We start from the raw sequence: 27050 nt of genomic DNA, 5'->3' as shown, positions 1-27050 counted from the left end.
GCGTGTCCTCAGGAGTCACAATGTTGAACTAAAATTAAACTTGGGCTTCAATAACTGAGGCTGTAAATGCGGACCGTGGCTCAGGTAGGGGAACGCTAAAAAAAAGAATCGCTGAGCAGAAAAAAGGAAACAGGTGGAGGACAAGCACCACCTGATCTGACAGCGCAGGATGAGAGTCTGGCTGCAATAATTGAATCATTTATATCTGGAATCTGTCCACGCACTGACGGTGAAAGTGATGATATTCAACAAGAACCGTCTTCTAAAGGTAATTAATTTAATAATTTAAAGTATTGTTTTGTAATTAATGAGTGCAAGACAATCCTAAAAAAAATATTTTATTCAAATGAAAATAGCAATGCTGATTGCAACAATTAATTAATTAGAATTAACTAATTTGGTAAATGCATTAGTAAATTAACGGTTTTAATTGTTTTAGATGAATAGTTCTTACATGCCGTGCATTAAGTTATAAGGGTGTGTGTTTATATTTTCTGAGAAAGCCGGTCCTTCATCATTTGTCCGTACGCATGGTCTGAGGAAGTTCTACATTTGTTCGCAGAGTACGAGCAAACTCAAGTAAGAACATATCGATGAATCCCAGGTTTGTGCGTCACACGTTCGTACGTACGGTTTAAGCACAGATTTGTGCGTACGCACTGTTTGTGAATGAGGCCCAATGTAACAAGGACGCTCATATGATGAATGAAAACTGCTTGAACTGACTATGGGAATCCACTAGAGGGCAGTATGTGACAGCAGCCTCAAATCAGTAACTTCCATCCTGACCCAGGCTCTGTTTAACTTTAAAAGCTTTGTGATGAGTTATGATTAAGGTCTATACAATTAAGCTATTAATTATTATAAACGCACTAAAACACTTTCAAACTTTTTTTTATTAGTATGACAAGTTTTTATCTAATCTGGTATCCGGTGATACTTCCTCTTCATCTGAAGTATTCTGCATATTCTACCGCCTGCGGAAATCCGTTTTCCATTGCATCACTACTAGTGTAATAATTTGTTTTTATTATGTCACAGTATTTCCCTCTTCGCCTGATTACATTCCTGGGTAATGATTTTCATTTGCTGCAAAAACCTCTGCATGACCACGCACATACCCACACCCCTGTGCAAACTTTACTCACTCCTGATTGGTTGATTCACAACCAGAGAGGGTGGAGCGAAGTTGTGGTTAATTAGCATACCTATCCAGGCACATAAATGCGCCGACAGCCTCACCTGCTGCTTCGAACAGCATCAGACACACAGAGGAGGAGAGGAACTTCGGGTGTAGTGCATGGAACGAGAACACACACGTTGAAAGTTTAATTCAGGTTAGAAAAAGCAACTTAAGGCAACTCCACTCACCTCACAAAGAAGTACACAGGTCCGGTCACCGTCCACGGTCTGTGCGTAAAAACGCACAGCTGAAGCCGAACTTGACGCGCTTCCCAGGAGACTTTCCTCCAGCTCTCCACGGCCGGTGGCGCTTTCTGAGATTCTCCCGTCAGCCGGTTTGTGACTTGTCACACCCGGTTCTGCTGAGTTGTGAGCGGTCCAACCAAGAGCCCCGGGTCCCCCATGAGGCTAGAGGCCGCAGCCAGGATGGATCTGTTCAGGAAGCTGTGGAGGGCGAGGAAGCTGATCCTTGTGGTGTTCATCCCGCTGTCCCTGCTTCCCTTACCGCTCATCCACCCCACCAGCGTGAGTACAACAAAACATTAACATTATTATTTGTTGATTACATACACGGAAGTATAACAGAAAGTTAACTTTTGCCAAAAAGTCATACTTTTCAAAATAAGAGTCACAGTCAAAGTGCATGGTGAAATTTAACGGAGATAATTAATTAAACAAGCGAAGCTACTTAAATACTTGGAAATCGGAAATTTCTGGTTTTTATATTGGAAATAATCTCACCAAAGTCACTAAATTGTGCATTCTGAGTCACTTATATTAGCTTAAAGAAGAAGTATCATTTTGTAAAACAAAATCACTTTAAGTTGCTTCCTGAGTACCAAAAAGAAGAAAGAAAGACTATTACAAACCAGACACACTATAGGTTCAACTACAACTTCCTGTAGTGACAGATACCTCCAATATAGCAAAAAGTACAACATACGTTGCAGTACCATACATAAAACTCCTTATAACAGTAATTTCTATTTTTATTTTGGCTCTTTAAAAATGTTAAATCTCTGCACAAAGCTCAGAATTTAATATCAATAAATACCTCAAAAAGCACAGCAGTAAAAAAAAAACATCCAGCAGATGTGTCGGGGTCTCCTGCGTGCTGCTAATGGCTGCAGTGTACTGATAGGATTTGGTGTATGCGTGAGTATGTGTGTGTATTTCTGTGAGTGAGGGAATCAATCAAAAGGCACACTGTCTTCTGTTCTGATGAGTGCTTGTCCCGATCATCAGCTGAGCTGTGTGTGTGGAGAGGAGATGTCGCGACATGTTGATGAGATGGAGATCAGTGAGAGGGGGACACAAAGAGAGAGCGACTTGATACTCACAGGCTCAGGATCAGTTTTAGTTTCTGTGAGTGACACTGAAAAGGAGGAGAAATCTGTCTCATTCTGCCAGCTCAGTTCGTTTGTAGAAAATGTGCGAGGCATGTTAAATGGCATTTGAAACAGAATCTTTATCTACGTAGACCTGCGAGAGGTTTTATGTCACCAAGACACAAACATTTGATTAAAATGTGTTGAGGAGTTTCTTCTTGTTGCATATTGCTTACAAACTAAACATTAATTTGACTCCAGATGAAATGTGTGTGTGTGTTAATATGTTGTGTCAGACTTTCTTCCTCAGAAGAGTTGCGTTCAGGATTTTGGTATTAAGTCGGGATCATGTTTGGTGAGGCTCAGACCTGTGAGATTTGTGTCTGGTGAAATGTCTGGAGCTCCCTCACTTGTCAAAATGCTCTGTGACATGCTGTGAAAAGCTCCTGCTCCTGTAACATATCCTGTGAAAGGCTTGGTGCTGAGCAGCAAACCCATTTTAAAGCTTCTGATTGTCCTTTTAGAAAGTTTTTCTTCCGTCTGAACCTGGTGTGTAAGGTCCATGCTGGCTATTTACTACGACGAGTCACGATGTGTAGCACCTGTTTCTCTGAGTCATATTGTTCGTTCTATCTTTTATTCATGCTTTCCCACAAAATAAGCAGTTGTTAATTTTTCTTTATTGTTGAATAAAATACTAGGGATATTCTGATGCAATTTTTTCCTTACTTATTCTGAACTCATTACAGTAGAATACCAAGTACTAATCCAGTCTCAGCACAATAATAATAATCAACAGCTGTATAAGCCTGTATAGCAACACCCCTTAAAACTAAAGTCTTGCATACTGTACACATTGCCGTCTTACACGTGAGATTTACTACTTTAAAATATTACCAGATTCCTTACATTTCTCTAACTCTGACTATGTTCAATTCTCGGCAAGCACGACACTGAGCTTGTTTGCTAACTGTATCTGCCAGTGGCAGCTAAATTAGACTCAAGATTACAGAATACTGCAACTTGCTGTGTAAGAGACTGTTTTGCAGAATTTGTGGTAAAAATGTAGCCCAAAGCAACGTTAGCTAACGCAAACTGTTGGCTGACTTTCTTACTTACTCTCTGAAGTTTCATCTGGTGTTTCCCTGTAAGATGGGTGATATGAAACACACCGTGATTTCTCACAAGTTAAAAGAAAAGAAAGGATGTTAGTCATTAATCCGTATTTAACAATCTTAACACATGGCGATACCATTTTAACATGCAAGACATGATTTCATTGAAACATATTTAAATGTCACATGTGACAGGTGTGTTGTGCTGGATATTCAAATAAATACATGTTCAGTCACATGTTCATTTACATATCATGAATACAAATGTTCAGCCATGTTTTTTCCGTAACTCTTTGCCAAGCAGTCGCCATCTCACACAACACTAGCACAAGAGGTGACAGGTGTGAGTTAATGTGTTATAAATAAGCTCCCCTGTGTCACAGTTGTTTGTGTGTCTTGTAACATCGTTAATATTCAAATGGTGTGTTATGTGAGCCGTCAGCCAATCACACTGTGTCCCAGGAGCCTTGCTGTTATGTCAGGACCGGTGGGTGTTTGGCGAGAGTAAGCAGCAGCGCAGGATGAGGCCAAGAAAGAACAAAAGAACCAAAACTTCACTACAAAGAAAGAGCAAGAAAAACTCCAAGCAATTAAGTTATGTAATCAACCAACCACCACGCTGGATTTTGGCCCCACGCAGCGTCCTTACGACATCAGGGACCTCAGACTGTGTCAGGAATGTGACGGGTTAGAAGTGTAAGTTTGGGTATGTGTGTGTGGAGTGGTACTGTGTCCAGCTGCAGCAGGACAGAACATCTGTTGGATGCGGTCAGTCCAGGTCACAGAGAGTGGGAGAGAGACTAGTAAGGAAGCTAATGGCAGATATGCACAGTGCTCGTCAAAGTAATGCTTGTGCCATTTTGCATCCCCAAAAAAGTTGTCTTGTCAAGCTTTAGAACAGAGCAAGAATTATACATGAATACAAGGTGGGACTGCACAATAGCAGCGGAAAGACCTGAGAATTGTAAGTTAGCTAATATGTATACTTTCAATTCAATATATGCTAATATATCTTGTGACATATAATTAGTGCAATAGTGAACGATATAATCGTACATTTTCCTCATATCGTGCAGGCCTAAAACAAAGAAACATCCACTAGGAAGCTGCGTTACATTTTAAGCTAGGCAAGCAGCATGGCTATATGGTTGGCAATGTATGCAGTCCACAACTTTGGTCGAGATTGAAATTGCTCAATAACTACGGGATGGAGTGATTATAAATGTAGCAGAAATATCCATGGTCCACAGAGGATGAATCATAATACCGCTGGTGATCCACTGACGTTAGCATCACCACCAATTGAAACAAAAATGTTTGTCCTGCTAACACTGAATTAAGGATGAATTCCAGCAAAAATTATGATATTCTCATTTGGTGCTAATTGGCTAATGTAAGCATGCTAACATGCTTAACTCAAATGTTGTTTTGTATGTATCTCTGTCTGTTTATCTGTTTACGTGGACTTAAGTGGACCTTTTGGGACAAGATGTCCCCGTAAGGTCAATAGTTCAACTTTAGCTTGAAGATTTGGGGGGCTGGGCTTATTGTTATGCAAGCAGTGGTTATAGATAAGGCCAGGGTAGCTCTCTAGGAAATGTATGCAACACAGCGTAATGTCCTCTCAAGTGATGGAAGTAACACACTTTGTGTGTGTGTTATCTGTGTTCAGCTGGAACTTTATCTGCCTAAATCAGGAGTCCTTTAGTCACTGTGTTTTTTTCTGAATACTATTCATCCACATCATCCACATCCACTAATCTGTCCACAGATAACAGGGAGCTGATGAGACGATCAATGGGCACTGTTACATGTTGAGATAGAAATTGGCCTGTCAGCTGTTAAACGTTCAGGGTTTGAGGAAATGCCCTCTCACCTGGATGAAGCGTTTAGGTCATGGAGATACAGACCCTCATTGTGACAAGAAACAACCCTGAAACCACATCTGGTTCCATCAGAGAGGAACGCTGAAGAACAGTGTGCTTAGTTAAGACACATATTGAGACATTGATGTGAGCTTGATTCTGTCACTAGCTGAGCAGATAGTCTCATGGCTAACAAGGTGACATTGTATCATCAGCAAATCAGATAAATAATTCACCTATTGTTAATAAAATATTGTGAGTTTGGTGTTTTACACACACAAGCTTATAGCTCAAAATGGGAAGTGGAAGGGGCAGGTTTATCTCCAAACAGATCATTATTTTTCATATTACACAGCTCAGGATGGATTATTTTCCTTATACCACAGGCAGTAGTGTTTTTTCATATTTTGTTGCTTTAACTGAATCTCTATGTTGGTACAATCTTTAAAGTCAACCTTGGAATATTTTTTTTGTACTGCCTGCAAACAGAGCAACTGTAGCTGCAGAAACCATTGGCCGTATAGCATATACCGTATAACCGGTATAACCGTATAGTAGTATTAACTTAGAATGCTAATGCAGACAATAGCTGTGTCCCAGTCCAGGGGCTGCAGCCTTTGCAGGAGGCGGTCTACGACGACCTGTTACCCTTGCGCCACCCAACGCCGCTCCTGTCGCCTAGCAGGCTAACCAGCTAGCCTAACCAACGTCACGTAACTAAACCTATTACTTTTAGGACAATTTGTATCAAGGGCCCTTTCGTTTATCTCTAGCATGTGTATCTCTAACTATTCAAGTTGAAACACAAAACTTTTACATTTAAAGTGTATTCCTCGGCCTTGCAAGAGTCCGCCATCTCATTTGAATTGGCACGCAATGCATCTCAGGATATGTTGGACCGCGAAGGATGAACCCGATGGATCTTTCGTGGCCCGGGAAAAGGAGGGCGCATTTGTCGGCCGCATCTGAAGGAGCCTTTGAATTGGGAAAGCCTTCGACGAGCCGCTGTGACGCAATCGGCCTTCAAATACGGCCTTCGAAGGCTGCAGCTCCTGGCTTGGGACATAGCTAATGTATCAGAGGCATGCACATATCTGAAAATAATGTACACCTAATGGCCAATCAGTATTCTCCATGGCCATAATTTCTGCATGAAAGGCCTCAGTACAGAGTATCTAGAATTATCTATAGTGTCTGCAGTTGGTAATGGTTATTATATAATGATTATGCAGAACTCTTAATATGAATATGGATGTTTTTCATCCGACCCAATTCTGGTTTCTCCTCTTGAGAGATAAATAAAGATAATATGTTTGGATTTCATCAGTATGTGATCCCTCTAAACCTCCCTCAACCCTAAACCTTAGCGGTGTTGATGAATTGCAGCCTACTGAGTAACAGACAGACTCACACACTGTCCATTTCACCTCAGGCTCCGGCATCACATTCTTTTACTGCCTCACAAAATCATGTGAACTTTTGCCTAGATTTTTTTCTCCCTATAAATCCCTATATTTTCATTCTTCCCACATAAGCTTTGACCTGCCTGTCATCGACTAGTTCCCTAAAAACCTCCCTTAACTTGAAAGCAATCTGCAGGGAGGCTAAAAAATCTGACTCCTTCATGTTTCCTTTCCAGCATAGTATTTCTTGAGCAAGTTAACCCTTAAAAGAATCAATACTGGTTACATAACCTGTCAACCACCTTATTTGTTGCACGGAACCTGACCCTAAAAATCAGGACTGACCCCAAAGCAAACACTGCATTTCCTCCATTTGAATACCAGCAGGTATTGACTTCTGACTTGGCATGTCACAGTATAAAGTCTGGTTATCACAAAGGTTACATCAGCCGCTCAGTGATTCCTGCCTTCCTGCTTACCTGGCTCTTTGGTTTAACTTGCAAAACTAGAACAAAGAAGAATCACAGATAAAAGATTGAAGCTGGAGTCCTTGTGCAGCAACTATCTTCTGATAAACAGAGACCAATAGTCAATGATCAGTAACTGCTGAATCAGACCACCTCTTTATTTACATCCATCTTGGACACTGGCAGGAGAGCTGCTCACACAATGTTTTACTAAACTTTTAGCCTTCTGTTTACCTTTCTTTTCAACCACATGTTCTTACTTCATGAAGTTTGTGTGTGCTCTGTGGGGATTAAAGTAGTTGTAACATTTTCTTTGGCGAGAGCCTCTTTAATTATGAACCCAAACACCTTGTTCTGTTCAGCTCAGCCTAATCCAACAACTGTGCCCACTGCCTGGAAATTCCTCTTTCTTCTTGCCAAGTTAAATCCACAGTAAGACATCCAAAAGGGGCATAGGTTGTGGCTTTAGAGAGACTGGTGCCATCAGTGCCAAACAAATGACCAGTTTCACCAGTCTTCTCTTTGTTTGTGATGTTAAGAAGGAGGCATCATTACTGTAAATGGACCACTCACAGCTGTTTTTACACTTCATGTCACATTCACCAATTCACACAACTGTCAATCAGTCACCACATTCATACCCCTTGGCCATGGCACCGGAAGAAATTAGGGGTTCAGTGTCTTGCACAAGGGCACTTCGACATGTAGGCTGATGGAGCTGGGGATCGAGCCTCCGACCTTCTGATTCAAAGACGACTGACTCTACCACAGAGCCACAGCTGCCCCCAACTGTTCATTAAAGGTGTAAATGCGCTTCATCGCTGTTTAATCTGTTTGGGCAAGGATTCAGTTCTTCTGAAAACATCACGTTTCATTGTTCAAAGTGGCTCTTTAGAATCATTTCTTCTATTTTATGTACCTCTTCCTTCATCAGATAAAAGGTTAGATTACATTTTTAACAGTAGACATCAGAAGGCTTAAAGGGCTCGTTTGTAACACACAAGATTTGTCGTATTCAAATGATGTTGTAAAGTCGATGAATGAACGGCTGTGAGGTCTGAACAGGTCTGAACATGCTTCATCCTGGAGCCCTGCTGCTAATTCTCCCCCCTCTGGGTTTATTAATTTGAGATTAACTGACCTGCTACTGGCAAGATGTTACACTGAATGTTCCTCTTACGTAAAAGAACTGAAAGCTCACACAGCATGTGGCAGGAGCGGAAACTGCGTATGTATATTAATCATGCTGGAGGAAAGTAAAACAATAAAACACTTAAAAATGTATTACATAAAAAACATGGGTGAAAATATTTGCAGTGATAGCATTTGTAACATCTCTAATATTAAGTAGTTGATATGTGGTAGAACGGTATCTGCAACCTCAATGCCAATTGTTAAATCGCATTCCTTAATTTGGGCTTCATGAAAGTCTTGGTCATTTTTATAAGGCTTGAAAAGAGAGGTCACAAGATTCCTCTTTAGTTTTTGAGGTTGGAGAGCCTGTCACTAAGCCTGCTGGGGTTGCGACAGAGCGCTGCGAGAGGCTGGTATGTTGATATTATATAACTATAACCAGATTAATGCAACATCAGTGTGTGTGTGTGTGTGTGCAGCCAAGTTTGTAAAAGCCACATATCCCCCCACCAAAACTTATAATAATTATATATCAATCAATGTTTATCAATGTTGCTTATATTAGCTTGTGGCTAATTTTGGCCCAAACAGCACTTGTAAACCTTATCAGGTTTTGCTTGTGACATTTGGGCCACATCTGGCCCACAAAATACATCAAAAGTTGGGTCAGGATCCTGAAATTCATGCTAAGTCTGGCCCACACAACAATGACCATAATCCAAGTCAGGCCCAGCTCTTGACATTTGGGCCACGTCTGGCCTGAAAAAACCCTGCTGTAACCCCTTTAAGGTCTGGCTTAAGACATTTGGGCCACGTCTGGCAGACACAACACTTCCGAGTGAGCTGTATGTGGCAGAAGTAGCCAGATAAGTTCAAAATGTGTCTAACATGTGGACTTAAACTTGTCTGATATCCCTCAAAAATCCAGAGGAGGAGAAGATACAAGTATCATAGCTGTCCAGTAAATATGAAGCTTGAGCCAAGAGAAAGTTAACTTAGGTTGGCATTCATTACTGTAAAACTAGAAGCAGCAAACCACTCTAACCAAAGTTAACAAATCTACTTGTTACCCCCTGGTTAAACCACAGGCTTTAAACCTAATATAAATTAGCAGGCTTTAGACGAGATGCTCTGCAGTTTTTTAACCTTTGGACAGAGCTACGCTAGCTCTTCCCCCTGCTTCTAGGCTTATATTAAGCTAGCAAATTGTTTCCTTGCTATAGCTTCATATAAAACATTGAAAAAAAAAGTTGCCTTTGTTGCTAAGAGCTCTCTGCTGTGGTGTGGTAGGTATATAAAAAGAGAAAGAACCTGTGTCTTATTTGGTCTTTGACAAAGTCTTTCCTGCTTACAGGAAGCATGCTGTGCATATGTGCTGATGGTGACGGCAGTCTACTGGGTGTCTGAGGCTGTTCCCTTGGGTGCTGCTGCTCTGGTACCCGCCTTCCTCTATCCGCTCTTTGGAGTACTAAAGTCCAGCGAGGTGAGTCTCTATGTATTGTTAGCTGTTTCTCAAATTCCCTTTAAGTTTGTGAGGTCAGTGGGCTAATTTAATGAACCGCTAATTAATCAATTTCAGACAAAGGTAAAGCTGAGATTACAAGGCCAACTATAAGTAAACACTCGAACGAATTAGAAAAACAGTGACATGCCATTTGGTATGTTAGCAGCGTTAGCATAGTTTTTGTCTCAATTTTATGTCACAACAAATTAGAAGATTGTTTTTCCTTTATTTTTCGATCACTTCAGGTAGAAGAGCTACGGAACATACTGAAGAACACATTTCATTGATGTGTTATTGCAATTAACACATTAAAGCTAACACTGAGCAACATTAGGACAAATTCTGACGTGTCGTTTTCCTAACAAATGTCCAAAACTTGACTGTTGTTTTAGTGCTTTTTTGGTAGCTACAAACTTTTAAACAACTAGCTTATAGCTAGCTATGTGTTTGACTTTTGTGTAGCTAATGATAGTGACAAACTTTCTCAGTGAGCTTACTGCCCACCACTTAGCCCTGGTAGTTAGCTTATTTGTCAGGTTTTCTTTTCTAAGATCAGTAGCTGCCTGCTGTTGCTGTAAACAGTGAGCCAAAATAGGCTGGAAAGCAACACAAGATATGAGAGTTAGGTCATATGCCTACAACCAGATAAAACATAATATTATCCCTCTCCATTCCCTGTGCCTTCACTTCTAATTGACAAATTAAGTTTGCACTGATAAGATTATTCCTCTAGAGTGACTACATTTAGATAGATAGCCATTGTTTGAAATCAGTGTGAGAAGAAATGCCTTGTGAACAGGAAATTCTGATTGGTTCATCCCAACTGAGGGATTTAAAAAAATAATTGAGTAAGTGTACTTAAGCTTAGACATAGGCTGTGTTTGAAATCGCATATTCTAGCAGTACAAACTGATTTGGCAAAAATGTAGTATGCAAATAAAATTAAAATTTACAGTATGCCAAAAATACCTGGATGTTGTACTGATTCGGAAAAAATCTCCAGTATGCATCTGAGTCTACCTCACCTACTTTATCCCACAATGCAAAGCGCTGGAACATCACAACAGCAGTTGAAATGGCAGACGGCAGCAGCATTCAAGCTTAAGGGGGCGCTATAGCTAAAGAAGCGGCGGTTTGCTTTTGGCAGGGTATTGTTTACTACTCCGCTTTACTTCTGGCAAAATACATTTGAACAACTCCACACTACATACTACCACCGAACGCAGTATGTAGTATGGAGTAGCTATATAGTATAGGATGGGATTTCTAACACAGCCATAGAGACTTTTAACATTAGCTGCCATGTTGACTGTTATTTACAGTATTATAGCAAGTTTCTAGAATATAACTTAATGTGTTTGTATGATGACCAATAATGAACTCTGCTGATCTTAATCTACCCATGACCTTTAAACTGTTAGTCACAAGAACTCCATACTTGTGTATGGGATGACAATGTTAAATTTTGGGTTTAGGCAGAATAAATGTATAAATGGGAAACAAGGGCTCTTTTACGGTGTGTCAAACTTTGTCACTCAAGATAGACAATGTCTTAAAATGGTAAAAACATGTATTATTAAGGGCAAGCCATAAACCACGTAGAGCTTAACCAGAGGGAGAATGCTGGGATGTTGTGTTGTTGTTACTGTACTCGTAGTAAGAGTCAGCTGATCAGATTGCTGTATATGCGGATATACAGTAAGTCCAGATCAGGAAGAAAATGGGTGAAAGGCCTTTCTGTGTTTTTTCATGTGTGCTTTAAGTGTGGGGGAGGTTTCTAAGATGCACATAAGTTTCCACCTGGGTTTTAATATGCGGTGTCACTCGTCATATTACGTCTCTGTGTAAACAAGAGGCTAAACTTTAAAGGTTTTATCAGCCATGATTTTATGTAGACAACCCCATTAACCTGGCACTCATCACCATTATCCCACTCGGTTATCCTTCATCTCTAAGTACATGCCTTTAAATGTGCCTTCAACCAACCAATCAAACACTCACACACCATCATCACCGCGGCCACGTCTGTCGCTCCGCCATGTAGAGATTTAATTGGTTTGACGGATAATGACAGCTGACAGCGTCACTTAATTTTACTTTAGTTGCTTCTCGCTCGCTTCTACTTTACTTTTCTCATCAGCATTACATAAAAAGTGAGCTTTACACCTCATGTGACCAAAATCGCATTGACAAACAGTGACAAAGCTGCCTGTTAACACTGCTGTAAGCCTCTTGTGATGGTGTTCCGTAAATATGCCAGCAGAGCTTTATGCAACATTTCCAGTCTATTAAGGTACTCCCAGTCTCCCCTAACACCCCCTCTTTTCCGAGTAAACCCTCTAGTGAGTACTGGCAGGATGTCTGTACAGCGCATTACCAAGTGTGAAGATACAGCTAGTTCTTGACTTCTGAAATAGTACGTTCGTAAGACTTCTGAAATAGTAAGCTCTTGTCGAGTTGATGTTTTGATGCTGGTAATAAGGGATGTAATCTTACATCACTGCACATGTTCGCTCACTTCATCAGCACTACTTTTGGCCCATTTAATCTGGTTTAAGATTTTCACGTCATTTCCTGAAGAGTCTCAAGTTTTTCTTTTAAGTTTCCTGTTCACTAGAGCTGATTTACAAGGTCTCCAAATGAGACACCAGTGAGCTAAGAAAGTTAAGAAGAAGGATAACCTGAAACTAATGCTGGAAAACTACTGTTAATCGTCATATTTAAATGTATAATTTATAATTTCAAAGGTAGAAATGTTAACCACTAGAAAATGTAGAAAGGAAGACATTTCGGTGGTTGAACTGTTTTGTACTGACCTTTCTAAGTGTCAATTTATATCTTCTCCATAAACTTATATAGCTAAATAGCTTTGGCTGGGTCACATTATCTTCAAATATTTTATTATATTTAATTCTATGAAGAATTTTTTATTGTAGTTTTTTTAAATTTGAGGGGATTTTTGGCGGCGGTGTAGTTCAGCAGTTGGATATTGTATCCGTACATCGAGGCTGCAGCCCTCCCACCCTCGGTCCTTTGCGCGTGTTGTCTCCACTCTCTCTTCCCCTGTTTCCGACACTATCCTTGTCCTCTGTATCTCAATAAAGGTAAAAAAAAAAAAGGCTCAACAAACCCCAACAAAATACATAAATAAATCAATTTTTTAACAATTTTTAAAGTCATAATTAGAGCCTGACCGATATATAATTCTGCTGATATTATAGATCCGATATTTTAGATCAGATATATCAATCTGTCGATATTGAGCATTTGAAGGTGTTTGAAATTGTTTGTCTATATTAATTATTAGCATTATGTATGTATGGGTGTATAGACGTATGTGTGTATATATTTGTGTGTTATATTCTTTTGCACTGTCCTATCTGCCACTGTGTGTGAAGCACTTTGGTCAGCTCACGTTGTTTTAAATGTGCTATACAAATACATAGAGAAAACAGTGCTTGGGGTGTTATCACCAAGTTTGTCCAGCAGAGTGTGCTCTGTATCCAGTTTTTTACAATACTCTGAGCACTTTCTGCAGCACATGAGCACAAGAGCATCGTAGCTAAACAGATGGTCCACACCTTTGCATGGTCATATCAGGGCAAAATCCACGTATAATAAGTCTATTTTGATAAATATATCCATATCCAAAATGGGTTATTTTTTTCCCTTTGTATGGTTTTGGTCTCAAAAATCCAATCCAGCCGCTTCTAGTCATTATAATGAAGAGGAGCTAAAAAGCAGGACTTTGTTTTAGTCCTTGACTTTCTCCCTGTATGGTTTCTTCTCTTCGTTATTCCTTTCAGTACATAAAAAGATAGAAAAAGACAGCAAGAAGGAGCCACGTGTAGAAATATCCAGAGGAAGGAAGTGCAGCAGTTTTTAGGTGAGAGGTTAGGAGACGCTGGCTTACACAACACTGTGAGGCTTTGAACCCTGCAGGTGGGAAGCTGAGCAGATTAAGAAGAATTAGCAAACTGTAAGTGTTGTTAATAATAAAAGATGGTGAAGTAGGGAAGTGGGTAAAGACAGAAAGGCCTGTCAGTCCTTCCTTTCTCTACAGTTACCGCGCTGGTTTCTTTCCTCAATTTGATCTTTAACCATGTTGTCAAACATTTCATAATCATATGAGCTTTTATTTTGAAATGTTTGTGTGTGTTTAGGTGGCAGCAGAGTACTGTAAAGACACCACTCTGCTGCTAATGGGAGTCATCTGCCTGGCAGCCTCCATAGAGAAGTGGAACCTGCACAAACGCATCGCTCTGCGCATGGTGATGATCGCAGGGGCCAAGCCCGGCATGTGAGCATTACACAGACTGACTATTTAACACATACAGTACAAAGGTCCTGTTCAAACACACAAAATACAAATCCTGTTGTTACCAATGTGACTAACTCAATGTCCCTCTCTCTCCCTCGTCCAGGTTGGTGCTGGGCTTCATGTGCTGCACAGTCTTTCTGTCCATGTGGCTCAGCAACACGTCCACCACCGCCATGGTGATGCCCATAGCAGAGGCCGTCCTGCAGCAGCTGATCTGCACCGGCCTGGCCGACAGCCAGGACGACTCAGAAACTGTAGAGGCCCCTGAGGATGACACCTGTACGTCTAACAAATAAAGACTTCCACCAGTAGTTCTCCTGTTGCACATTTATAATGAATGTTTTTGTCTGCAGCTGTTTCAGATAGAGAAGAGAACCTGGACAAAAACCAGTTAGAGCTGCTTTATCGCAACGACATGTAAGTATGTGTGTGTGTGTGAGCATAAACAGGATTTTTCTTTAATTTTCATAATTTTAATTTATTTGCAATTACCTGCAATTTCAAATATCTACTTACAGTCCTTGTGACTGTCTCCTTAAACTGTTGGCCTGGAGAGGCTGTATGCAAACACTTCCTGATTCACTGAGGCTAGCATCAATCTGATTTGATTTGAAATTTGCACAGACTGGAAATCATGTGGTTTGTAACACATTCATTGTGGGTGATGAGTATTGAAGTTCTATGCAACGTGTAGAAAGAAGAAATCTATTATGCATATTTTGGCCTTGTTATTAATTGTCTCCTCTCTTCTCCCTCTAGCAATCACACTAGACCGGAGCTCTCTACACTAACTGAGGTGAGACCTGTAAAGGCTTTTTTGTTAAGTTGACAGAAGTCAGATTAGCATTAGAAGAACAGAGCAACAGAGAAATCCACATACCGTAAGTAAAGTCTTTTTTCTGCTGTTCTCAGGTTCAGCCAGGGGAGTTAAATGGTGTGGGTCTAATGCCAGTCTCCAACCAGGAGATCATCAGGCACACCAATGGACACCTGCCACAGGTTAGGAACACACACTCACACGGATTACTAAAGGTTAGAGGTGGATGTGTGAGAGTAAGGTTGTACCTTTGCAACGTCATATCAATGCAAAATCAGTCCATTATCAGTCCAGTTCAGAAATTCATGGTATCATACACAATATTGCTAATGTGTTATTTCTTCCCCTCTAAAATTCTTATTGGTATCATCCAAATATCCCATCATTAATACTCCTCTAATTAATAATCTTCACACTCTCCCAGATTACGATCGAAATCCCCAACGTGAAGCGGGTGAAGGCCAGGAGAGACTCCCAGTATCCCACCAAGAGGGATCACATGATCTGCAAATGTCTGTCGCTCAGCATCACCTACGCTGCAACAATCGGTGGCCTGATCACCATCACCGGCACGTCGACCAACCTTATCTTTGCTGAGCAGTTTAACACGTGGGTACAAATGCACACAGTCACTTTTGAAAAATGAGATCATAATTTTCCATCTGTGTCTTGCTTAGTTTGGTTTGGTATCAAGCAGGAGCTCCAAATCAACTATACCAACCATATCTTATCTCAACCGAAAGGCATTCACTATTTACTGAAGTGAGTTTAAGCGTTTGAAACAAAATTACTTCTCCAGGTAAAGTGAGACAACAATAGAAAGAAGAAGATTCTGGTGAAAACATAAGGCTAAGCCAATGAAGAAACTAAAGCTAATGCTGCTAGCGCACTGATACCAGTTACCATTCAAGAGACTCAGCAGTGATAAACCTCAACTACAGTATGACGGGCATGTCGCGTTCATCGATCAGTATCTTACTTTAGCTACTATAAAAATAAACATCTGGCTTTTCAAGACATCAAGCAGTGTTGCAGAGGCAGAACATTTTGATGTGGATTCTGACACCCAGTGAGGGTCATGCTCACAGTTAACAACATCAGCATGTTCAACTTCCTGGCTGAGGCTGAAGCGAGCCAAGAAACTGAAGGCTTGAGCTCAAATTCAAAGTGTCATCTCTGCTTTTACACATGTTGAATCACTCTAGGCCAACAACTTGACTGCAGAACACATCATATGAAGCCAGCATCCTGCTGATTCAAAACCAGGCCCTGACACAAAGGCAGTTTTATCACAGTCTTGTTGTTGTCAGTTAAAACCAAAATGCTTGAAAAAGTTCTTGAAAGAATGCACATGTTCAGTTCTTCATGCTGGCATAATCGCTTTATGCAAAGTAGACATACTGTTTGTAATTCAACCCTTTCAATACCTTTTTAACACAGATCAGAAGAGATTGTTATCAATGATTATACAACAGTTAGTTCCGACCAAGTTATCTGATTGGACAAGAGGCACTCCATGAGTGGCGATATAGAGAACAACATCACTGGAACTTTACACTCTGTGTATCACTCCGCCTCAGCCAGGTGTTCTGAATACTGTTAATTAACGTTACAGCAGGCCGTGTATGTCTACATTAATCAGGCTGGTACCTCTGCCCACTCCAGAGATTTTAATTTGGACACCCCATCATGGAATGCATTGCCATCATTCATTCGCACACAACTGCCTAATTTGTTGATAATCAAGATCTTTCTCGTCCTTCCGCGATTCACTGAGGGACCCTTCACAGCTGCCCTCCCTCCCTGTTCCAGTTTTAGGTTATCCTTGAACCATTGGCTACTAGCATCAGACTACTCTTGACACATATTAATTCAAAGACCACCTTCCTTCCACTTTATGCAGATGACATCCTTTTATACATCTCAAACCCGCCAGTATCAATACTTCTCCAGTTATTCTTATTGATAATTTAGTCTCTCAGGATTTTCTATCAACTGGACCAAGAGGGAGTTAATGCCAGTTTCTACAGTGGTTAATATGACTTATTTTACAGTTCCCTTTTAAAAAAAAAAAAAGCCTTTAACAGCTTTTTATATTTTAATATGATTTAAACAAATAACTCTATTGATCTCTTAAGATTGCATTCTTGCTATACTTATAAAAATAGGAAATAAATATAAAAGAATATGTAAAAAATAAATATTAAAGCAGCTTCGAAGTTGTTATTAGATAATTATGTTTGTTTGGTTTTGGCTCGGGACTCTCTTTAGACACTATCTCAACTTTCTAACACATTTACAGCCCGATTGATTTCTTGGCTGCTGTGCTTGTCCGACTGAAACAGCTCATGTTAACTCAGTGTCTGGGGGGCACTAGGGTCTGAGATCAAACTAATCAGCCTCTACAGTCCTGACAGAGCCGATTTCCACCAGCCGCAGCACTAAGCCCTGCAGAATGGCCTCCTTCATGTCGCAGCTGGTTGTACAAAGGTCAGGTTTTGATTCTATGTGGGTTTGTGTGCACAGCACTACTTGTATCCCAGGAGGTGATTATGAAAACCCCCCAAATTGTACCTTAAAGTTTCAATCTTGAGTTAAATTTTGCTCGAATGTCATCAATCATATAGCTTGAGGTCAACACCTGAAAACAAGTTTGGTCAGTTCAGGCTCTTGTCTGAAACAAGTTCATGCAAGTACAGCAAGGCCAAGCGTTAGCTGAGCAAGAAGAGGGACAGAGACTTGTCCGTTATCCTGTTATTAACCGTTAAGAGTGTCGGTTAACCGGTCAAAAGAAAAACTCTTAATGCACAGCCCTAACATGTATTGTTTTTCTTTTTGTTAGTTTGTAATAATACGTTTCATTTAAAGCTGCACTAATCAGTATTTTTTAAATACCACTGGAGATATTGAAGTCTTCAAATGTGAGCGGGTTAATTTTACTGACACATCCACAATCCATGACTGCCCGACTCAGAATCAGAATCAGCTTTATTGGCCAAGCATAGGTGCACATGTTGAAGAAGGGTTGTTATACACACATCATGTGCAGGTGCAGGGCAATCAAAAAACAGCAGCAAATAAAAAGCCCACAAACTTGCTTAAAGCCACAAAAAGTTTAAAAGGTGAAATACGCCTCAACTTGGCCACTCTTTCATTGTTTGACCAAACCTGCCATAATAGTGCCATAATCAGCCTATTGGTGTGCAAGTCTCTATATATAGATGTGGCTTCCAATTTTTCAAAGAACTGTCACCTGAAGAAGAACATGGTGAGAAATGTTGTGATTAAACTATTTGTGGCATTTTGTGGCAAGGGCGCAGGCTCCTCTTTTTCTTGCGAGCATGTGTACACACACGGACTCCGGTCTATAGGGCTCTCAGAAATACACAACAAGACTCTGCAGTTCCCTGCAGCTCTATTGAGCATCTTAGCGTCTTTCAGCTAATTGTTTTGTTTTATGGTCCACAGATTTAGTGTTTTATCCAGTCTCACAGCTCTCATCCTTTACTGCAGTGCACTAGCTGTTTTCATAGAAAACGTTGTGAAACACAGTAACAGACGGGAGAAACATAGCATTGCCTACTGTATTGGAGTATTGAGATAAAATGCAAGTATTGTGTTGACAGCTTGTTATGCTGCCCCCAGGTGACCAAGTGGTCACAGTTAATGCTTTAAAACCAAAATGCAGAGACTGTTTGTAAAACATTTTCTGTACAAAATCTAATATTATAATTTACCAGAACATAGATATCTAGTTACATAATTAGATGTACCAACTACGGCTACATCCATTGTTTCGTAGTGTTAATTTACTGCAACTAGAAACTTTCAATCTCCAGATTTTCTTTTTGTCCTGCTTTCTCAGTTTGTCCCTCTTTTTTTATAAACCATCTGAAACACAGAAATGTAATTCAGGTTATGTAGGATTATTAAAGTGGTGGGAGAGTTGTTTCTGCACCACGCTATGATCCTCATCTCTGACTGTCACCTTTGCCCTGCTTACTGTCTACACATAGTGTGCTCATTGAAGCACATCTGAGCAAACACACTTTATCACCTTCGCAGCTTTGAATGACGCTCAAAGTGCACTGAGGACAAATGACCACTGGTACTCTGCGTAGGAAGCCTAATGAGTTGGTTGGTAGTGACCCCCTCCATGCTTTTCTTTTCTTTGTACAACATAGCTTGATATTCATCTGTGCAAACATTTCTCACGGTGCCTCACACTGACAGTGACTCTGAGGGTGTGTGTCTACAAGGCAGTGACCCTCGTAACCCCTGCTGTTCAGTTATGGGAGCTTTTGAGGAAATGCATGAACCATAGGTGGTATTTGAAGCATAAATCGCTGGTACAGCTTCACCGAGACATTATGTTGTGGTGTGGTGTACAACAGCTGTCTGCAGTATGAATGCAGAAAAGCAAATGGCTGTAGTGGCACTTGAACATGTTGTGATTTTTAATATATAAAACAACAATTGAAAGTGATGTTTGAACCAGAGAATATAGGTTACCTGTTATGAAGTTTAGTAAACCAGGTCATAACTATGGTTATAACTGCTGGTTTTATTGGCACCGCACACAGCAGTGATGCTCACACTGACTCACCTCTTATCAGTTCAGAGAGTCAGCTGAGCTGCTGCACGGATAGGCAGAGGGACAGAACAGCTGCTGTCAGTTATTGCAAACACGTGAGGCCAAGGCAGGGTCAAGGTAGACGGTTAGTGAAGGGGAAATTGTTATTTCTGTTTTTATTACAAGCGCTGTATATACACAACAATACATCACATATTTAAATATCAAATCTATATGATTGTAATGAAATGGTAAACCTTGTTGGAGGTCATTGGTGGCCTTTTTTGGGGAATGTAAGTGTTATTTTTTTAAAATTAGGACCAAATTTCTAGGGATACAGGATATTGGATTTTATGCCGATATCCAATATGCCGATATTTTCCAACCCTTTTGGCCGATTGCCGATTTCGATATATTAGGCACATGTTTTTTTCCACCTAATTGTAGAGAACATGAAGTCTCCCCTGTAGTGGAATTGATATCATGTCTACTCTTATTGTAGTGACCAAAAACTGCTATACCGCAGACATCTTGCACCCTTCTTCACACTTGGCGGAAGAGGCGTGGTGCAGGCACTGCGCACACACACACGCCGAGTTAATGTCGTAGCATTATGTCAAGCTTTTTTAGGGAATCATCGAGCATTTAGGCATAATTAAAGTGTTGTATTATCTGTGAAAAAAATATCGGTAGAAAAATGACATCTGGCGATGACCAGCATGTACGCATATCCTAAACTAACGTCTTTCTGCCTTGTCTCTTCAGTCGGTATCCAGAGGCAAAGGTGATAAACTTCGGCACGTGGTTCATCTTCAGCTTCCCCATCGCCATCATCATGCTGATCCTCACCTGGCTCTGGCTGCACTGCCTCTTCCTCGGCTGCAAGTGAGTGGGTTGTCACTCACTGTGCTGTGTCATTATGCGTATCTTACGTCTTACCTGCTGGGCAGGAGTAATGCATCTTATCATTATAGACTCAGGGTAATCCCTCTGTGCGTGGCTACAGGTCAGAGACAACTGAGTAACTGTCAGGTCACCGTGTGGTTGATGTTTCTGTGTGTGTTCAGCTTTAAGGAAACCTGCTCGCTGAGTAAGAAACGCAAAACCAAGAGAGAGATGCTGTCAGAGAAGAGGATCCATGAGGAGTACGAAAAACTAGGACCCATCAGGTGTGTATTTGAATACCTATTTATGTGTCTGATTTGGTTGTTGTTGCTTTGTGTAATATGTGCAATATGTGGTTAGGTCATGATTGTATGTTCTTGTTTGTTTATATGTTGTTTGTTTAGTTTTTTTATTATTACTTCTGTAGAGGCAGCTTTTTGTGAGCTGCATTCAAGCAGTATTGTTTTGCATCGTATCGTACAGCATCATATCATCATATTGTATCGTATCATGATATCATATCACATGCACCATTCTGTATCATATGGTATCGTATTGTTTCTCATCATATTGTATAGTGTCCTACCGTATCATACTGTATCGTACTGTACAGTATCGTATCGTATCGTATCGTACCGCATGGTATGGTATCGTACCATATTGTAATGTATCATATGTATTGTCGTTTTTCTGATCAGAAGTGCAAGAATTTCTGATGTTGTATACAGGGGTTAAATAATGGAAAGGCCACATGGCCACATTATTAGATGAAATTCCTGCATTGTGATGTTATTTTTAGCCTGGCTGCAGTGGAGACCAGACTCAAACATAATCATTAACACACCAGAAAGGAAGTTTTCTACAGAATATCATCGAGTTTTTCATAATGGTCAGGGTGTTTATCCCTTGCAGACACTGCAAAAAAAAAATTCCAACTCCGTCAACTGGATTTAAGTGATGTACCAAACTCATTTATAAATATTCAACCTGAGTGGAGGATTTTTTTGGTTCCAAGAAACACTTTTGGACTTTTGACGGTAATCTCTGAATAAATGTGTGTTGGTCTTACTTACACACCCAGACATGATTTCATGGCAGGATCATGTTCTCACTAATGCAATTGTTACTTACATGCTTTTTTGGTTTCTATTTGTGCGTGTGTGTCCCAGTTACCCAGAGGTGGTGACCGGTGTGTTCTTCATCCTGATGACTCTGCTGTGGTTCACCAGAGAGCCTGGTTTTGTGCCCGGCTGGACGTCTCTTTTTGAGAAGTGAGTGCCCATCATGGTGCGCAACACCACCGCAATTGGTGTTGTTGTCACTTAATTAGTGATCAAACAGGTGTGAGTGGCTTAGGGTATTTAGTGCTGTTAAATAAACACACACTGTCCCACAGTCAGAGGTGCATAGATGCATAAGGCATGTGTTTATAAGGTCTTCTTCTTCTGCATCTTATATGTTACATCTCTGTTTTTCCCTCTTAGGAAAGGCTACAGGACCGATGCAACGGTGTCTGTTCTTCTGGGCTTCCTGCTCTTCCTCATCCCTGCTAGGCGCCCCTTCTCATCCTCATCCAGCTATAGACACACAGGTGACAAAACACTCAAACACACAGATTTTTGTTGTTTTAATCTCAGCAGGGCATCAGACGAGTGGGTTTAACACTGTAAACAGTCCTTCCCTCGTAATATAAATATGTATGTATTGCCATGGTCTAAACATAAAAAGCTTTAATAAAACAACAGAAAAATAAAAGTATATTTGTATAATTTATACAGTCTCCTTGCCCTGCTCCGAATAGCTGCTGTTTCAAAAGGCCCCTGTCTGTGTTACCAGGTAGATTTATTGCCTGAATATTGCAGGGTCACTGGGTCAGAGAAACCTCTGCTTTTTCTGCTTTAACAGAAAAACACTTCAACTTCAGACACGTGTGTTTTCCCTGTTGTGCAGCAGTTTGTAAAACACTGGAAAAGTCTGACATTTATTGTGTGTCACTGTGCTGCTCAACACATGCTTTAGTGCTGACCCTTGTCAGTCCACTAACCTCTTAACACCCTAACCTGTAAGACAAAAATGTAGTTGAAGAATGTAAACAACAGCAGGCCATTTGTCCCTTTACATTTCAGGATGTTTAAGTCGCACAGAGACATAAACACATAAACTGTCCAAATTATGTTCAATAGCGTGATTTTTTTTTGCTAAAATGTTATGTAGCAGGGCTTTTTTTTTTGGCCTTTCGTGAGAGAGGACAGTGGATAGTGTTGGGAAGAGAGAGTGGGGGATGACACACAGCAAAGTGTCGAGGGCAGGAGCTAATACCGGCGCTGCCGCATCGCGGACCATAGCTTCTGTTTGTGGCCACCGATTCAACCTTTGAGCCAAACCGGCGCCATGTCGCAGGACATTTTACCTGAATTTACTGCTTCTGAAAACATGGTGGTCCTGTTTTTATTGGGTTCTCAGCTCTGATCATTTTTTAATTATTACCATGATATTTCCTCAAAGAAACTCAACAATTCAGCATTAATTTTAAAGAAAACAGTTTTCAGCTGGTATAGTTAATGATTTGTAGTAATCTGCATGACATAAATGGTATTAACTCAGCACATCATCTAAAATATAAAATGTGTTAAAGCATACCATTCAACATATTACAAGAACGTAGTTATTCATAAATGAAAAGTTGATTTAGATGCAGCTCCTACTTCCTAAAAAGTCTTTTTTTTCTTGAAACTTCTTTGGAAAGTATTTAGAAATTTGGCTCTTTAAAAAAAATACTGTACAAGAATTTATTTATTATTTTTATTTTATATATAAAATACAATACAATAGAATTAGCTATATTGTAGCATGAACTCATCTTTAATGTCCACTTAACATTCACATAATACGACCATGTCCACTTTTCTGTGCACTGTATTTTTCGACTCTAGTTGTTATATTGTGCACTGTGTGCTTCGTTTCTTCGTCATTTCTTTGCTGCTGTTTAACACTGAAAATGTTCCTATTGTGGGATCAATAAAGGTTTATCTTATCTTAAATAATTTTCATTACTAAAAGACAACAAATGCAAAACTGTGTTTTCACCACAGATCAGCCCATTAGCACTCCGGCAGTATTAACACATTTTTTATGGTATAAAAACCCTCAGGTGATGATGACCCGCTGGCCCCAATGATCACCTGGAAGGACTTCCAGAGACTGATGCCATGGGAGATAGTCATCCTGGTGGGGGGAGGCTACGCACTGGCTGCTGGTTGCAAGGTAATAAACATGTGTTTGTGTTGTTTACGGTACCAGGGAGGCAATTTAGTACTGAATTGAGGGTCAGGAGCATCTTTTCTCTGCTCGGTTAGTTTTAGGTTATCTAACGAAGGTCAACCGAGCTTCTAGATGGGAGGTATGGATGAGCTAATTTTGAATGTTCAAATATGTAATTTATGGATCAGGTGGGATTTGTGTAAGTATTGCGAAGAGGCTTTAATATCTGCCCGTCATGCTTTTGTTCTCCAGCAGGCAAGCATTAAAACAGTGAGTCATTATAACAGAGATTGTGATGGATGAAATGTAAAGCCGTGTAGAGATGACAGTGACAGTGTGTGTGTGTGTGTGTTGCAGGTGTCAGGCCTGTCGGTGTGGATCGGCAGACAGCTGGAGCCCATGAGTGGGCTTCCTCCCTGGGCCGTCACCCTGCTGGCCTGCCTGCTGGTGTCAGCGGTCACAGAGTTTGCTTCCAATCCGGCAACTCTCACCGTCTTCCTGCCCATCCTGTCGGCGCTGGTACGACACACGTCACACACACTTACTCTCAAAACCTTATGTGGTTATTGTTAAAAGTGAAAAATATAAAATTAAAGATAAGAGAGAAAGGAAGATTACAACTTTTGCAGGAAATCAAAGAAACATTTATAACATGCTCATTAGTCTCCTTTTAAAGAGCTTCTATTACTGCATTGGAGGAGTTACTATATAAACCCACACATTTCCTTCTAAGTGGACTTTTTTCCCTTGACTTTGCTTCCCCCATGTGGATTTACAGTTTAACTTCTCAGAGTTATGTCATGTGCATGCGTTTGCAGCCTGCATTGATATCTCTTACTGTTGTGTTAGTGTAAATGCATCATAGTCTGAGGCCCATGGAAGCAGTTTCACCTCTCTCATCGTCCTTTACTGTCTTTCCTCCTTCCAGTCAGAGACTCTGCAAATCAACCCCCTGCACACTTTGATCCCGTCGACCATGTGCGTGTCATTCGGGGTTATGCTTCCAGTGGGGAACCCCCCCAACGCCATCGTCTTCAGTTACGGCCACGTGCAGATAAGCGACATGGTACGACACACACACAAGAGCTTACACTCACATGCACGGAGTCACATGCCCCGTCTGCACCTGCAGCATCAAAAGGCCCGAGAGCACAATGTGTCAAAGTCGAGTTACATAATCAGAGGGATGAGGAATTTTCTTCTTAACCCATGGCGAACCAAACTCTGAATTCTGATACGTATTTTCTCTTATATAAAACATTATAATTTTCTTTTCTTTCTCCAGGTGAAAGCAGGTTTCGGGGTGAACCTGATCGGCGTGGCCGTGGTGATGTTGGCCATCACCACATGGGGGGTTCCCCTCTTCAACCTGACTGAGTTCCCGGCCTGGGCAGTGGGCAGGAACGTCACCGGGATCTTATAACCACCGTTCGAATCACTTGAAAGACTGAAAGAGAGAAAGAGACGGAGCAATGTTTCTGTAAGGAAAGACAGCAAGAAAATGACATGTGGCGTGTCAAGAGGACAGCTCAGAGTTAAGCCACTGGACCTGAAGGAGGAAGAAGGATAGAGTCGAGGAGGAGGAGAAGAAGAGAGCGAAAAACTATAACCTGTTGCTTAGATATAATGATTAGAATCATATTTTTATTGGCCATAAGGGGGTGTCATGAGGAATGAAGATATCCTTTGTGGAAGTGACAATTATGTCGAGCCATGACTTCCAGCGAAAAAACACTTTTTCACCTCCTTAAAGAAGTATGGTGGAGATTCTGCTCTCACCGAATCATTGAATTCACAGGAATTTATATTTTGTTTATTGATTTATGAATGAAACAATGATAAGTGTTAGACGCTGCTGGGCCTCGGAGCCACATCACATTGATCTATTTCAAATTAGAAAGTTAGTTAGAGATAAACTAAATGGCCATCGTGCATAAGCCTCTTTTCGCTGCATGCTTGCAGATCTTCTGCTGCACTTAAATGTATTGCTTTGTAACCAGATCACATACATTGCAACATGGTTGGCTGGTGAAAGAATTTTGAACTTTGATTTTGATGTATCACTTTGACGGCGCTGTCCAGCTGTGTTACAGCAAGAAACGTGTAAAAAGAGGCTTCTGCCATGGCTGATACTGTACTGTACACATAGAGCTACTTTCTGATGTACCACACGTCTTTCTGATCTGTTTCTAAAAAGATGAGAGCTTGTGTATATTTAGCAAGAAACTGAAAGAATGCACGCTGTCCTTTGATGTTCCTAGCTGCTGCCTTTATTGCCTTACAAATCTAGGCCTCTTAATATCCACCTGATTGCTTTACCAAAGTTTCTTAACTTGTGTATGTGTCCCAATCATACTGTTAACATGTCACATTTCCAGAGAGCAAGTTGCAATATCACTAGTGCCTTCACCATCGTATTGCCTATCCCTGCCTTGCTGTAATCCCAGAGCACTGCAGGACGTTGGTTCAATACATTCCTACATAAATGAAAAGCAGTAGTGGAACTACTTTTCCTTTGTGCTCTCATACTTGATAATATCACAATATCAAGAATGTACTGTATTTAAAGTAATAAACTCGAAGATTTTCATGTAAATAAATGTCACTATCGCCGAATGAGGTAACAGAATGATGATTGAGCCTATGGCCCGCTGATGAAAGCCTTTGCATTTGCAGTATATAGTAGAATTACGGACTGGGTGTCTGTGGCGACATTCGCAGAAAATAATCACAAGAGGCACCCAGTAAGTAACGCGTTCCCATCACCCAGCCGTGGTTGGTCTGCCAGAGAGGGTAGGCGGAGCTAAGCGGATGCATTTCCAGTTTCTGTAAATGTTAAACAGTAAACAGTAATCTACTATGGCTGAAAAAACAAAGAAAAGATCGATCACTACAGATACAACTTAAAAAATATGTGAAAATCCAAAGAAAAAGAAACAAATTCGACTCAGATGAAGGCAAACAGTCTAAAAAGGAAAGCGACCATCAGCGAGGAAAATCAAGAGTTACAACCGTAACAAAGGCAGCCAACTGTAGATGTCTAGTTACACCTGGGAAGTGTTGTCCAGCAGTATATCGCCATTAGGAGCGCCCAAGAGAACGAAACTGAAATCTTCGAGATTGTCGGTTTAAAGTATAAAAAGTTCCATGTTACACGCTATTATTATGTGTATGTACACATATTACGATGGCTTT

At 40.6% G+C, this 27050-nt stretch overlaps 1 protein-coding gene across 1 annotated transcript; it reads left to right on the top strand.

Moving 5' to 3' along the window:
* Nucleotides 1–1584: 1584 nt before the first annotated feature.
* On the top strand, nucleotides 1585–27005 carry slc13a4 (solute carrier family 13 member 4). Its single transcript, XM_069670717.1, has 16 exons — nucleotides 1585–1707; nucleotides 9849–9977; nucleotides 14162–14298; nucleotides 14423–14598; nucleotides 14673–14736; nucleotides 15079–15115; nucleotides 15232–15318; nucleotides 15561–15745; nucleotides 20475–20594; nucleotides 20777–20878; nucleotides 21764–21865; nucleotides 22079–22185; nucleotides 23746–23858; nucleotides 24213–24374; nucleotides 24784–24921; nucleotides 25141–27005. The coding sequence occupies exons 1-16, from the start codon at nucleotides 1585–1587 to the stop codon at nucleotides 25276–25278; spliced, it is 1920 nt and encodes a 639-aa protein (XP_069526818.1). The 3' UTR covers nucleotides 25279–27005.
* The last annotated feature ends 45 nt before the right edge of the window (nucleotides 27006–27050 follow it).

This window comes from Semicossyphus pulcher, unplaced genomic scaffold, assembly GCF_022749685.1.
Source record: "Semicossyphus pulcher isolate SPU_LCO1_2020_fin unplaced genomic scaffold, fSemPul1.0.p SCAF_20, whole genome shotgun sequence".
Classification (NCBI taxonomy): Eukaryota; Metazoa; Chordata; class Actinopteri; order Labriformes; family Labridae; genus Semicossyphus; species Semicossyphus pulcher.
The sequence above is the reverse complement of the archived record's forward strand: the minus strand, read 5'-3'. Positions and strand labels throughout refer to the sequence as shown.

Coding starts and splice junctions, on each gene's coding strand:
- slc13a4 (XM_069670717.1), top strand. CDS start 1,585: ATGAGGCTAGAGGCCGCAGCCAGGATGGATCTGTTCAGGAAGCTGTGG. Junction 24,375..24,783: donor TGCCCATCCTGTCGGCGCTG/GTACGACACACG, acceptor TCCTCCTTCCAG/TCAGAGACTCTGCAAATCAA. Junction 24,922..25,140: donor ACGTGCAGATAAGCGACATG/GTACGACACACA, acceptor TTCTTTCTCCAG/GTGAAAGCAGGTTTCGGGGT.